This window comes from Indicator indicator, chromosome 1 (genome assembly GCF_027791375.1).
Source record: "Indicator indicator isolate 239-I01 chromosome 1, UM_Iind_1.1, whole genome shotgun sequence".
Lineage (NCBI taxonomy): Eukaryota > Metazoa > Chordata > Aves > Piciformes > Indicatoridae > Indicator > Indicator indicator.
Window position 1 is genome coordinate 34,037,949 of NC_072010.1, and position 13,448 is coordinate 34,051,396.

Consider the following 13,448-nt stretch of genomic DNA (forward strand, 5'->3'; position numbering starts at 1 on the left):
TTAGATTTGTATAGAGGAGGGTTCCATTTTAAACAATAAAATACCTATCAGATGCAGGTTTTCTCATTTGTGTTTTTAGAGTGATATTTTTAAAATTCAGTTATTTAATAGGACTTCGGTAAATCAATAGGAAAATCAATAGGAACAGAATTGAATAGTTTTTGTGGTTGATGGAAATTTGTCCTGCCATATCTCATTGTTCTTCCTTGGAAAGAAGATGTTGCTGTCAAAGAAATTACAACTGTCACAGACTAGTGTGGTCAAGGAAGTCTACAGACCTCAGAAAAAGCTGACTTGAGGGTAAATAATGCACCAGCAGCAAAAAAAAAAAAAAAAAGGTAGTGATGTGAACTAATAAACAAAAAAATGTCAAAAGAATTCTCAGAAATCCTACTACAAATTGAGAGGTACTGTCAGAAGAACTGCTGAGCTTCAGTAGCAAACCCCCTTTTTTATAATTTGTGGGGGGTTTAATTTTTTTTTTCTTTTTATGGACCGCCTGTGAGAATGGCTTGCTTGATAAAAATACATTCCTAGGAAAGATATAAGCAAGCTTTTAATGATTTTATTTTACAATTAGGAGAAGAAAGCACAGTTCAGTTGAGTAGGATGGTAGTATGTCAGACAGCTTTTCTCACTTCTGCGTTCCTACAGTCTCACTTCTTTGTGTCAGAGCTATTTTCATCTTAGGTGCTAAATGTGATGAAATTAGGAGGTTTTGATATTCATGTCTTACAGCCCAGCTAATAACAAGACTTGAATATTAATCAGTGAATGTGAATTACAGCGTTCAGTTCCTTTCCTGTGGGAGTGAAATTCCAGTCTAATGTCTTGACTGCCAGACATATTTTACATTTAGGAAAATCTGCGTACTCTATTGTTTAGAAGTAGTTCAGATTTAGCGCATTTTTATTATTCTTTATTATTTAGTATTTCAGCGTCTTTTACATAATTCATTACAAAATGAAAATTTAAGAAGACAAACCCTAAGGAGGCAAGTTATTTTTAGCCATTCTTTGCTATGTTTAGCATGTTAGGTTTCTGTAGAACAGAAATTAATGACATCTAATTGCATAGTTTATGATTCTGAAAGGAAAAGAACATTCATTTATCTGTAATAACTCAGGCAAAATCATTTTTACAGATTTGGCTGACTGTAATAGCCTAAGCAAGTGCGGGAGTTTTGCGTTCACTTACATCATCAAGCTAAAAGAATTAATAGAAACCATATATTTAGCTTCTGTAATACATTGCAAATCTCTTGAAATATTTCCCTAAAATATTAGGGCTGAGTAACACCAAAGTAGATAAAAGGAGGGAATAACGTATAAGTAAGAAAACAAGTCAGAAGCTAGATTTAAGATGTCGGTTGTTCTTTATTTTTTTAATTCTACAACTTTTTATGGTTTTTCACAACTTTTATAATAGCACCTAAGTAAAGTGTAAGCTCCTCCAGTGTTCAGTTACCCCAGAGATGCTGTCAGTTTTGTCTTCTCTGAAGAATGATAGCATCCTAAGGATTTGTATGGGCTGCTGGTGATACTGAGCAGAAGTTAGTCTTCTCCATCAAGAGGGTTGTATGCAGTTTTTGCAGTATGCAATTAGCTAGCTCATCAAAAGTAAAAAACACTATTTTATGTTACAGTAAAATACCATTTGACATTTGTCTTTTCTTCCATTGCCACCTGTGCCCATCCACATCATCACAAGAGATCTTTCTTTCCTGTCATGCTCTGTTCACTTTATTTTTTCATGTATTGGCTGCTTAGTGCAAATTTGTGATCTGTAAAGCATCCTATAATGCTTCACCTTAATTTACCTTACTCTTGGCTTACGCTTTCCTTAGATCTCTCTCTTTCTCACCTTTCCATTACTTTAAAGAGATCACAGTTCATGTTTGACATATCCTTCCTTTTTCTTTTCCTCCTTGGATTAATTCCTTAGTAACCTGTGACTGTGCCTTTGTATACTCTAGGATTTGGTTTACACATTTTAAAATTATTCTGTATCTGCATAGACTTGACCCAGAAATGATAACTGGCACTAGAGATAGGCCTCTATGTACAGTCTGAGACTTATATCCCTAAATCATCTGTGTTCAAGAAACAAAAGTCATTGGTTTATTTTTATTTTTTGATTCATTATTTATTTCTCTGTCCAGAACTGAAATGGATAGACAAGCAGGATGGTTTTTATGTCTACAGTAGGTTTTCTAAGATAGTAGATTCATTCTACTGTTTATTGTACTGATTTAAAAAAAGATTATATGTTGCAAGTGAGTACAATACAAATAGAACTGTTTTCAGGAGTGTTGCTGCATGTGACGTACCATATTTGATGGGATTAAATGAAGTGAAGGTGGTCCCAGCTTTGTAACCTTTCCTCTGCTAGATTAAAGTGCAGATGAAGTAGCTAAGCATTAAAAATCTCTCTTCCCACCCTATTCTTTATTCCTCTGCATGGGAAGTGTTGGAATAAATCAATCATGAGTTTAAAACTAAACAAGAAATTATTAGTTGTTAGGGACAGAAATCCTGCTGACAGCAGTTTCAAATAAAGGAAATGTGCATGTTATGCTGTCAGTTTAAAACTGTAATTGGAAGCTGGCCATTTAATAGTTTGCTGCAAACAGTACTGTGTTTGATTTCCTGTGCCCATGGAGCTTATCAGAATACTGTTGGTTTTTTAGAAGGTGTTACAAAATTAAAGATAGAACTAATGTGGATATTTGGAACAGTGAGTCATCTTAGCTTAAGCAAACAGTTTTATTATATGGCATGGCTGTGAAAGGCAAGAGATTTTTGTTGCATCAAATCTCACATGCAACACAAAGGTTACCAACCTTAGCTATTAAACAGTGTGTGGGTCTCAAGCAGCATGAGGCTCTTCTGATGGGTTTTATCATGTGAATCGTCCATCATCCTGTTGACACAGACTAGTCCAAACTTAGAAATGCAGGAGGAAAGGGATGGTGTAGCCTACTTACCTTGAGACTGCACTGCCTATCCTCTTGCCTGTGAAACTGTGGGGCAGTTATGGGGATCTTCTATCATCACCCACCTCTGGATTGTACCTCGGCTCTTTGAGGTCTTTTCCAACCTTATTGATTCTGTGATCCCTCTGAACCCCAAAGGAAATTGGGTTACTTTTACAGGTCTTGACAAAGGTTTTGACAAGCATTTTGTACAGTCAGGAGGGATTTTCCCTAGATTTAACGGTCGTGGTAGTGTTAGGTCAATGATTGGACTTCATGATGTTGTTGGTCTTTTCCAACCAAAACAATTCTATGATTCTATGGACATAATTTACATAGGTGTCTGTTGCTGGACCCTTCTGAATTGCAGCTGGTGTTTTATTTATCTGTACATTTCAGAGGTGCATGAAATAGATTACAGTGGTGAAAATTAAGGAATATTCCCATTGCAGATTTTAATTAACACTATTTTAGATTTAAAGAAAAAATCATTCGAGTAATTCAATCACACACATAGAATTTCAAAAAGAGTTAGTATGCTTTAAAGCCTCTGTTCCACAGAAGGGCTTTACACAGTCCATGATACCAAATGTAGTAAGTGCTAGTAAATGCTATTCAATCTGGTATGGTTTAGACAGAAATAAAATGAACTGATGTTTAGAATTCCACATGAGCATTTTCAGTATTTTTCTTTTATTCTTCTTTTTCTTTCTTGATGATATATGGAGAAGAGCAACCAAGACATTAATGATTTGACCGTGGTGCTGCAAATTTGTGTTTGGCTCTTCTAGGGAGATTCCCCTGTTTATCATGTAAATGACAGCTTAAGCATGCTTAACTAGAAATAGTAGTAACTGTAGCAATATGCCTACATGCGAAAGATACAGATTCACATTCAGTGGTTTTGTTTTCAGGGTATATGAGGAATTGAACCAACCCTGACTGATTCTATGATGAAAGCTCTGGCAGAGACAGGGATATCACCTTTGACCACTGAGCTGGCATATTGTTGTTGTCTGTTAAAGTTCTTCAAGAATTTAAAAAATAAAACATATTTTCTCCTCTTAGATAAAAGGAGCCTTCATTTTATTAATGTATTCATTTTGCATTTTATTGTAACTAAAATTCCAATGTATTTTTAATTAATACTGGTTTTCTACATTTCAGGGATACCACTGTACAAAGCCTTACCCTACAACCTTCAGTTAAAGATGGTCTTATTATATATGAAGATTCACCACTGGTCAGTAGTAATATTAAGACTGTATATTTGGAAATGTTTTTTGTTTAAGCAAGTATTTAAACATGCTGGCTTTTCAAACAGAAAAATTGTTTGTGATTTGATTACTGCTGTGGCATAGTCAGTGAGTCTGGTAACATTTCATCAACTTCAGTCACATTTGGTACATTTGCTCTGCCAGGTGTGAATAAGATGATAGTCTTGCTAGTCTGCACACACGAGCATGGAAAATAATGTAGCATTAACCTAACACATTTTAACTGGTAGAGTGGTATTTTCCTCCTCCTCCTCTTTTATAGCATGCCACACCTACCTGCTAAGCTGGACTCCAAATAGCTGTTGCAACCGTTCTTCAGTTCTTTCAGCTATATGCTGACAGTCTAGATACAAACTGCGTTTGCATTTCCCTGTCAGCACTCCCAGTTCATTCTCAGTCAGGCTCCTCACTTGCCTCCCTAGCACAGCCCTTTCTGCCTCTATTCCAAAGAAACAGAAGCACCCACCCTTCTTGTTGCAGTTGCCTCCTCTTCTCTCTGCTGCAGTTCAGTCAGAGCTTATCTCAGTTCTGAGTCTGTTTCTTACTCGGTGCCACCGAGATGTCACTACTACTGACTGAGAAATCAGTAACAGTTTCTTGCAGTTGCTTTTTTTTTTTTTGAGGGTTGTGATGTTTTGATTCTTTTCTCTTCTAGGTAAAAGCAGTGAAATTTGGACATATTTTGGTAATTGATGAGGCAGACAAAGCACCCACAAATGTTACCTGTATCTTAAAAACTTTAGTAGAAAGTGGAGAAATGGTTTTGTCTGATGGAAGGCGAATTGTTGCCAGTAAGTAGATAGAAAGTGTTTTGATCATGTACATAAATGTAAATGGTTGCTGTTTTTTAGCAATTATGTTACTAACTAGGGGCCAAAAAGTGTCCAAATGGGAAAAGTACTTGATGTTAAAAGGCTAACAATTAAGAGTTTTTACAGTCATTTTCTTTAATACTTTTTCAATAGCCATAAAAGTTTTCTTAAATTAGAGTTTCCATGAGTTTTGCTGAAAAATTGGAAAAAACAAACCCCAGACCTAAACAAAAAATCCAACAAACTGTCAGTTGACCTCTCTGCTTCTCATTCACCATAAGAAATAAAGATCACATTGACCAAATTATGCCCAGTCGGCCTATAATTTGATCAAATCTAGAACAGAGGATATATCTAAGGTTGAATTCTTTAGTGTTTCATCCAATCAAATATAGCATATGCTCACACTATTTAAATACATGCTGCAGGATGAGAGTATTTTGTTATTTAATTGAATTTAATTCACGTGAATTGCAGGAGCTAAATAGTTTTCAAAGAAATACGGTGTTTGGAATGCCCTCTTGATATTAGTAGACAGTGTACTGTATGTAATTTTCACAACATTGGGAAAAATGTTTAAGTATGAGCACAACAATCATTCAACACTCACATGGTACAGTGCTTGACTTCTGCTTGTCATCATAGACTGCAGGTGGGCATTTTTGAAAATACCTTGCTAGCCACTCTCAATTAATTATTATTGTAGTTTTCTAGAGGAGGAAAAAGAATTCCTAAACATAACCTGCCACTGGAAACTTGCTGCAAGGAAACAAGTAGGATCAGTCTGACTCATTTTGGAGAAGCAGGGTCTTCACGTGTATAAAATCATGTGTCTCTGGCTTCTCACAGATTTTTGTAATAACCAGGAGGAATTCCAGTCATGCATTCCCAGATCAGATAATGTCACACCTGCATAAAAATGCAAACAGGACAGGTAGTCCCCAAGTGGAGGAATTCTTATGTTGTGTTTTTTTTTTTTTTTTTAAGAAACACTTGGGTTAAATTTTCATGAATCGAATTATGAAACTTTGAAATGAAACCTAGAACACTCAAGGTTGAATGGCAAGCTGAGTTATTGAGCCTTTTTTGGTAACTGTTCTTCGAATTCTAAGAACATAATTAGATTAGAAGAGTTCTAAGAATTCTGATCAAATTGTGTTTAATTCATTCCTAATCACAAAGATGTAATACACAATTAATAAATTTTATTTCTTTTCCAGATCGTGCTCATGTAAAGGGAAGAGAGAATGTAATAGCTATTCATCCTGATTTTAGAATGATAGTTCTAGCAAACAGACCTGGGTTTCCTTTCTTGGGTAATGACTTTTTTGGTACATTAGGTAAGTGATTGGTATTAAGTGGTACTTGTAATAGAACTGATTAATAAAATAACTGTCCTTGTTAGATTTCATGAGGAGATAGGGTCCTTATGCATACTGATACTTTGTTTCACATAACACACTCAAAGTGAGATTCAGCTTGAAGACTAACATGTGAATTTACATATCCTAACAAAAATGCCCTAACTTGCCTTGAAATGAACAGCTATATGTCATCATTTCTATTAAAACTATCAGGAGAGGCTGAGGGAGCTGGGGTTGTTTAGTTTGGAGAAGACCCAAGTTGCCATCTACAACTTCTTGAAGGGTGGTTGTAGCCAGGTTGGCATTGGTCTCTTCTTCTGGGCAACCAGCAACAGAGCAAGAGGACACAGTCTCAGGCTTGATCTTAGAAAAAAGTTCTTCATAGAAAAAGTGATTGCTCATTGGAATGAGCTGTCCAGCAAGGTGGTGGGGTCAGTGTCCCTGGAGGTGTTTAAGAAAAGACTGGATGAGACACTTAGTGCCATGGTCTAGTTCATTAGATAGGGTTGGGTGATCGGTTAGACTTGATGATCTTGGAGGTCTCTTCCAACCTGATTGATTCTGTGATTCTGTTTTATGGGATCTAGGCACACACAGCAGACAGGATTACAAGAAATCTTTGTTAATGAACATATATACAAGTACAGGAAAAACATGATCTCTAAGCAGCTTCATGCCTGACATCAATGTTAACACAAGTGCTTACCATTTTTTTTCCTCATTAAACAAGCCACAGGCCAGGTGCTGTCCGCTTCAGTACAAGAGATAGAAGCTTGGTGGACAGATCTTTCAGCAAGGGATGCTACTGCCTCTTTCAGTGTTAACACTATTCTGCCTGTTTCTTAGTCCTTGTTAGCCTCTTGATGCACATGGCCACATGGGATAGGCCTTAATAATATATATATATGTTTAACAAGATATTTAATTCATCCTAGTTTCAAGTAAAGGTATCCAAATTTTACATCAAAGTTTTTCATATCAACAGCAGCCTCGTTTCAGAAAACTTCTGGTAGGTTTTACACATCAGTAAAGATTCCCCAGAGTTTTATCTCACAGCAAAAGCAAGAATTAACATTGTGTAAAGGCAAATGATGAAGAATTCCTTGGTCTGTGTAGTCCAGTGTTAGCCTAGGTGAACCTCTGGCAAGGCTTTGGCAGTGTTATACCAGGGCTCTGAACTGAACAGCCCTCTGAGCTCCTAGCTGTATTATCTGTGTTAGCTTAGCCATTTATGTGAAGGTTTTATCTGTTATCTTTGGCTGCAATGTTTGTTCTGAAAGAAATAATAACACGCTCATAAAAGCAGGCGCAGACCCAGTTCTGTATTGCATGATGGCTTTTTGTTTTTCTGGTGTAGTTTCTCGTGAATGAGCATTCCATGTCAGAGACTCATGGCTCTGAATTTCACCCAGCTATGTAGCCTCTTTCTTTTTCATGATCTAATTTCCTTCCTTACGCAGACCCTTTAGACCAAATTGATCATCCCAGATGTACTACTTTTGGCGCTCATGTTCACAGATTGGTCCCATTCACCCTGCTATTCTTTCTTTGAACTTTTATTCTGTTTATTCTTTTCTTTTTTTCCTACACCCCCCCCCCCCTTATTTCAGTTGTGTTTCTTCTTGAAGTTAATTTCTCCCTTATGATTACCTTCATTAAAATGACAGGAGAGATTGCCATGTTTCCAGGAACATTGATATTTTTCACAGTAAGTTTGTCCTTCCTGTTGTTCAAAATACTTTTGTTGTGTTTTGTTTTTTAAACAAGCTGGTTCTCAGCATCCTCCTGAGCCACTGCTTTTTCATTTAAGGTCTTGTATGAAACTTAAAGGGGCTATTGTGATGCTGTGTCTTCGAAATTACTTAACTGGCTGCTCTTTTTCTTTTTAGGGGACAATTTTAGTTGCCATGCTGTTGATAATCCCAAACCAGAGTCTGAACTGGCTATGCTTAGACAATATGGTCCTGATGTTCCAGAGCCAGTTCTTCAGAAACTGGTGGCTGCTTTTGGAGAACTCAGGAGCTTAGCTGACCAAGGAATTATTACCTATCCCTATTCAACTAGAGAAGTTGTGAATATTGTAAAACATTTACAGGTATGGTACATCAGATGTCATTGAAAACTTGAGTTCATCACTACTAATGTTTTAAATGCTTGAAAGTTTTACAAAAATGTTCTATTATTGTTCATCCATTTTTAAATCTTTGTATTTAAAGGAATCGTGTTCAGATAGTCTGAGGTCTGGATCACAGATGTACACAGGCAGATCTTTGTATGTTTCATTTCTAGATAGAAAAGAATTCTCAGAATCTGTTTCTCTACTGTGTGAGAAAATACCACATTCATACTGTGAACACAGCACGCAATGTTCGTACTATCTTCCATCATATATTTCGTATTCAACGCATAATACTTCTGGGACAGTACAACTCTTCAGTTTATGCTGCTATAAAGTTTTTTGGTTTTAACCATTTCCTGGGGGGAAACAAGCTTGTGCTGTGTAACAGCAACAGATCACTAGTGGAATTTTTCTAAGGAAAATGTTAGATGTATATCAACTTAGGAGACAGGTACCTAGGATCTATGATTGCATGCTACACATGTTAACTGTGAAACTGCGAATTCTAATTCAATGATAATCTTGAAAAACATTTAAATGAAAAGATTACAATAGAGCCTGACTTCTATCGTTTTAAATTGAAGAACACTTTTTGTCTGAAGTATTTGAAATATAAATGATCTTAATGCTGTTTGAAACAGCAGTGTTTTTATTTTGTTCTGTTTATAGTATAAAATTAGTAATGGGTTTATTTTATAGACAAACTGTTGAATTACTGAATCCTAGATTGAAAACAGAGCTTAGTGGAAATACTTATGTAATTATGCAATTCAAGTAGAATTTCTCACAAATTATTTCACCTACCGTTACTGTGCTTAACATTGTATAGTATAACTGGGTTGCATGATGGGTTTTTGTTTGTGCTCATGAAAACATTCATATACATTCATCCATATACACACACATTAGAATTACTACTTCCAAAAATCAGTTCCAGATTTCTGGGGAGGCATGGAGTTTTGTTCTTTGTGGTCTGTAAAGTTCAATGAGGCCTTGAGACAAAGGAAATTGTTGTACTATGACAATATTACTTTGTATTATTGATAACTTTAGAACTTTGTGCGAAGAGCTAACAAAGTTCAGACCTAAAAGCTGAGGAATCCATCCAAATAAACACAAAATCTCAGTAGTTTATTAAGGTCTATTACCAGTTGACAGGCATTTGTTTGCCAAAATGGCAGAACATATACATGCTGATCTCTGAACACAGAGTTACATTTGATAGGAAAGTGGAAAAATTACATACTTGAGAGAGAGTTGCTGTACTGCTGAAAAGCTGGTGGTTCGGGTTTTGGTAAATTAAATCCTTCCTGTCTTCATGCTGTTTGTTCCTACTTTTCTTCCTAGCTTCTTTCCTTCATTTGTCCCCAGGTAGTTTAAATTCACACTGTCTTTGGTCACCAGCTGGTGCAGAAATATAAGACAATTGTTTTTTTTTCTTTTGAGTGTGAATGGCATTGAATTGAAGACTGGAAGAGTTACACTGCTAATTGTTTTAAGGGCACTTACTTTCTGCTTCTGTCTTGTTCACTTAACCAGATTAGTATGGTCACTTCAACCTGGACATTGGGCACAGATCAGCAGCAATGTTTCCCATCTGCTAAGTTTTCACTTCTTTCAAAGTCAGGTGTAAATACCCAAATAAATCTCCAACATTAGAGCTTTGATTTCTTCTGTAACGCTTGCTTTAAAGATCCCGGTTTCTTTGAAAGGATGCAACATTTTGTTTACTGTAACTTGTTTTTTCATTATGAATAGTAAAAAGGCTGGAAGTAGCCAAATGTAAACAATGAATATAAACATAATGGTTACTCCAAAGAAGGAAGCTTTTAGCCTTCAGGTAGCAAAGAAAGAGGAAGGAGGGAAATGAGTCAATAAAATTGCTGGTCCTTAGGAAGGAAGGAGGGAAGTTAGTCATGTTGTTAAATAATTTCCCTTACAGCAGTTCCACAGCCCCATTCTCTTTGTGCTATTGTGTTGACTTCTTTCACATAGTTTTGAAATTCTTTGCCTTTTGTAAAAAGGGTTGAACATTTTGGAGAAAAAGCTACTGTTACCTGAGAACACATCTGAGCACTGAGGCTAGTCAGTTAACAAATATTTGATTACTGGGTCATCAACATATTATTAGGATGATCTCTGCACTCTCTTTCATTGTGGTCTTCAACACATAGGATTGTCTCTATAGTGTACTTATAAGAGCATCTTCCCATGAAGATTATGCAGGTAAGGAGCCTGTAACAATTCAGTTGTAGTTGAGAGACAGCATTCAGAGCTAGGTTGACACTATACTAACTTTTTCTTAAGGAACCTATTTTTGTTGTTTTGGATTTTTGGTGAAGCTTGAGATGCCAAACTAGTTTGAAGACCTGGAACTGCGGGAATAGAAAAGTTGTCTGATACAGCAATCAAGTTCAGCATCTGCAACTATTTCTCCCCACAGACTGTCTAGGAAATTTGAGTCCTGCAGTTCTAGAGTGGCCTGGATATAGTCTTTTTGTCTCACTCACCTGCAATTTTCAGTGTCAAATGGCAGAAATATTGAAGCCAGTAGTGGTTTATTGGCAAGCTGAAAAACTCTACTCTTGCCTGATTGGGTTATCATATACTGCCCATTACTACAAGTGTATGCTATGATGGCTTCTCTGCAGTCTAATATACTGATTTCCATGATACTTTTTTTATGTTGTTTTGCAGAGTCAAGATTTACTTGATGTCCCTGGTAGAGGTTAAATCAGGCAAGCCACATTAGTCCAGATAAACTGGAAAGAGCTTTTTTACTAATTCTATTGAGTTTGGGAAAGCTGATTTTTTTCTGATAGGCCTTCTTTCTTGTTATAACTGAGATTCCTTTCTTAAAACAGGCACTAGTATAAGAGTTTTCAAAGAGTAAGAGGTATCTACTGTCTATTAGTACTGTCAACTAATAATCAGGCTGTTAGGCTTGTTCATGAAGCTTTTGTGCCAAGATAGTGCTTTTTTTCTCTGTTCATCCTAATCTCAAAAGAAAACTAGGCTCCTCAAATCACAGTTTATATCCCTTTGTCACCTTGATGCCAAACACACATCAGTGCTGGTTTAGTTAAATTCAGGAGCCAAGTGACAGGGTGAAACAGTCTGAAGTCAGCATCCTTGTGAGTGAAAAGGCAGGGGGAGAATTCAGCTGTTCTGTGTGGCACTAGGCAATACCCACGAAACATACAAGCATGGGTTAACTGATAGGCCTGTTGCTCAGAATGAGCCCTACATGTGCTTCTTGCTTTGCTGACAGGGCAGCTGAGGAGACAGAGAGAGAGCTGGCAGCATTCAGAGAAAATGCATCAGGGATACAGGGGAAGACAGGGACACAGTGGGATGATCAGTTAGGGCAGGGTAGGCCTTTGGGATGGTGCTGGCTGTATAGGAAACGTGCAGGCAACAGACAGCACTAGAATATGTAAGGAAGTGAGTGGTAGTGAGAACACAAGGTAGAAGTGTAAACCAAAAATCTAGGCTTGTTACAGACAGGATACCAGATAATTTGTCACTTGGTTTTCAGGGTAGCGGTAAGTGTACAGTAATCTCAACATGTATAGGATATTTTAATTAAGATTCTGGTTTTCTACTAGGAAATTACTATTTTGTTGGTAGCTTTTAAGTAGATTATAGCAATACATGTACTTATGGGAAGTTAGAGCCATAAAAATACAGCTTTTCCACCAAGCTGAATTCTATTACAACCCTATATCAAATAAAGCATGCACTCTCTCTCTCTCTCTCTTTCTCTCTATTATATATATTATGTGTAAATATACCAAATAGGTTAAAGATATATTTATATGCAAGTGCATATATATACAGTATATATATATATATATATATATATATGATATATATATATATGTGGTTAGACGTTGGAATGTGCTGCCCAGGGAGGTGGTGGAGTCATCATCCCTGGAGGTGTTCAAGAGGGGATTGGACGTGGCACTTGGTGACATGGTTTAGTGGTCATGAGGTCTTGGGTGACAGGTTGGACTTTGGTGATCCTTGAGGTCTTTCCAACCTTATTGATTCTGTGACTCTGTGATATATACATATATATACACACACACATACACATAAATACATAATTTCTTAATAGCAAAACCTATGCTGCTTACTATTTTAAGGAATAGCCTCTTGGAAGGAACCTAAGCTGTTAAAATACTCTAAGGTACACACAGAGGTGTTACTTGTAAGGGAAAGAAGCAATGAATGAGAACCAGACAGAATGATAAGAGATCAATATTTTTTCCAGTAATCTAGTTTTAAAAATTAATAGAAACCAAATTATTTTTTCCTTTTAAATGTTCAGCTCAAACATTTAATTTTTTTTTCTTCAAGTGAATTGTCATTGCCTTTCTTCAGTAAGCAGTTATCCAAGCAGTTATTAAAAAGTGGCTCGATTTGTTCTGATATAAGCAAGAGCAGTTGTGATTAATTACTTAATTTAAAAAAAAATAACTGAAGCAGAGGACCTTTTGATAAGTGGCTTTTGTTCAGAACAGGTTTTATTGACAGCAGTGATCAGTTGTACCTGGGGAAATAATATTTTTATGATGTCCTACTGACAAAAAAGGCATGGAATTATTGAGACAATTGAGGAGAAGAGTATTGATATCAGAAGTGTCCTTGGTTTAAGGTACTGGGAGATCTTAAATCACAGAGAGAAGACCTGGAAAGTGTAATCTTTTGTATTTAATTCCCATAATGCCTGCATCCCTATGACATTGGCTGCACAGTTAGTTTTTGTCTCTCTTCTCCTTCCTGCCTGCTCTCTCTGGCTGGAGTTCTTATCTAATAACGTGGGGTAGTATCTCAGGCCTGTTCATGGCCTGCAGAGGCCCGACTTTGACACCAAGCTGTGTGGTGCAGCAGACACGC

General features: G+C 36.6%; 1 protein-coding gene across 1 annotated transcript in view; it reads left to right on the plus strand.

The window, feature by feature from the left end:
- VWA8 (von Willebrand factor A domain containing 8) overlaps positions 1–13,448 on the plus strand; it is a 176,075-nt gene that overhangs the window by 84,529 nt on the left and 78,098 nt on the right. The window contains exons 21-24 of the mRNA XM_054399196.1: positions 4,142–4,217; positions 4,907–5,042; positions 6,284–6,403; positions 8,317–8,522. Coding sequence (XP_054255171.1) covers positions 4,142–4,217; positions 4,907–5,042; positions 6,284–6,403; positions 8,317–8,522 — 538 coding nt within the window. The remainder of the gene's footprint in view (positions 1–4,141; positions 4,218–4,906; positions 5,043–6,283; positions 6,404–8,316; positions 8,523–13,448) is intronic.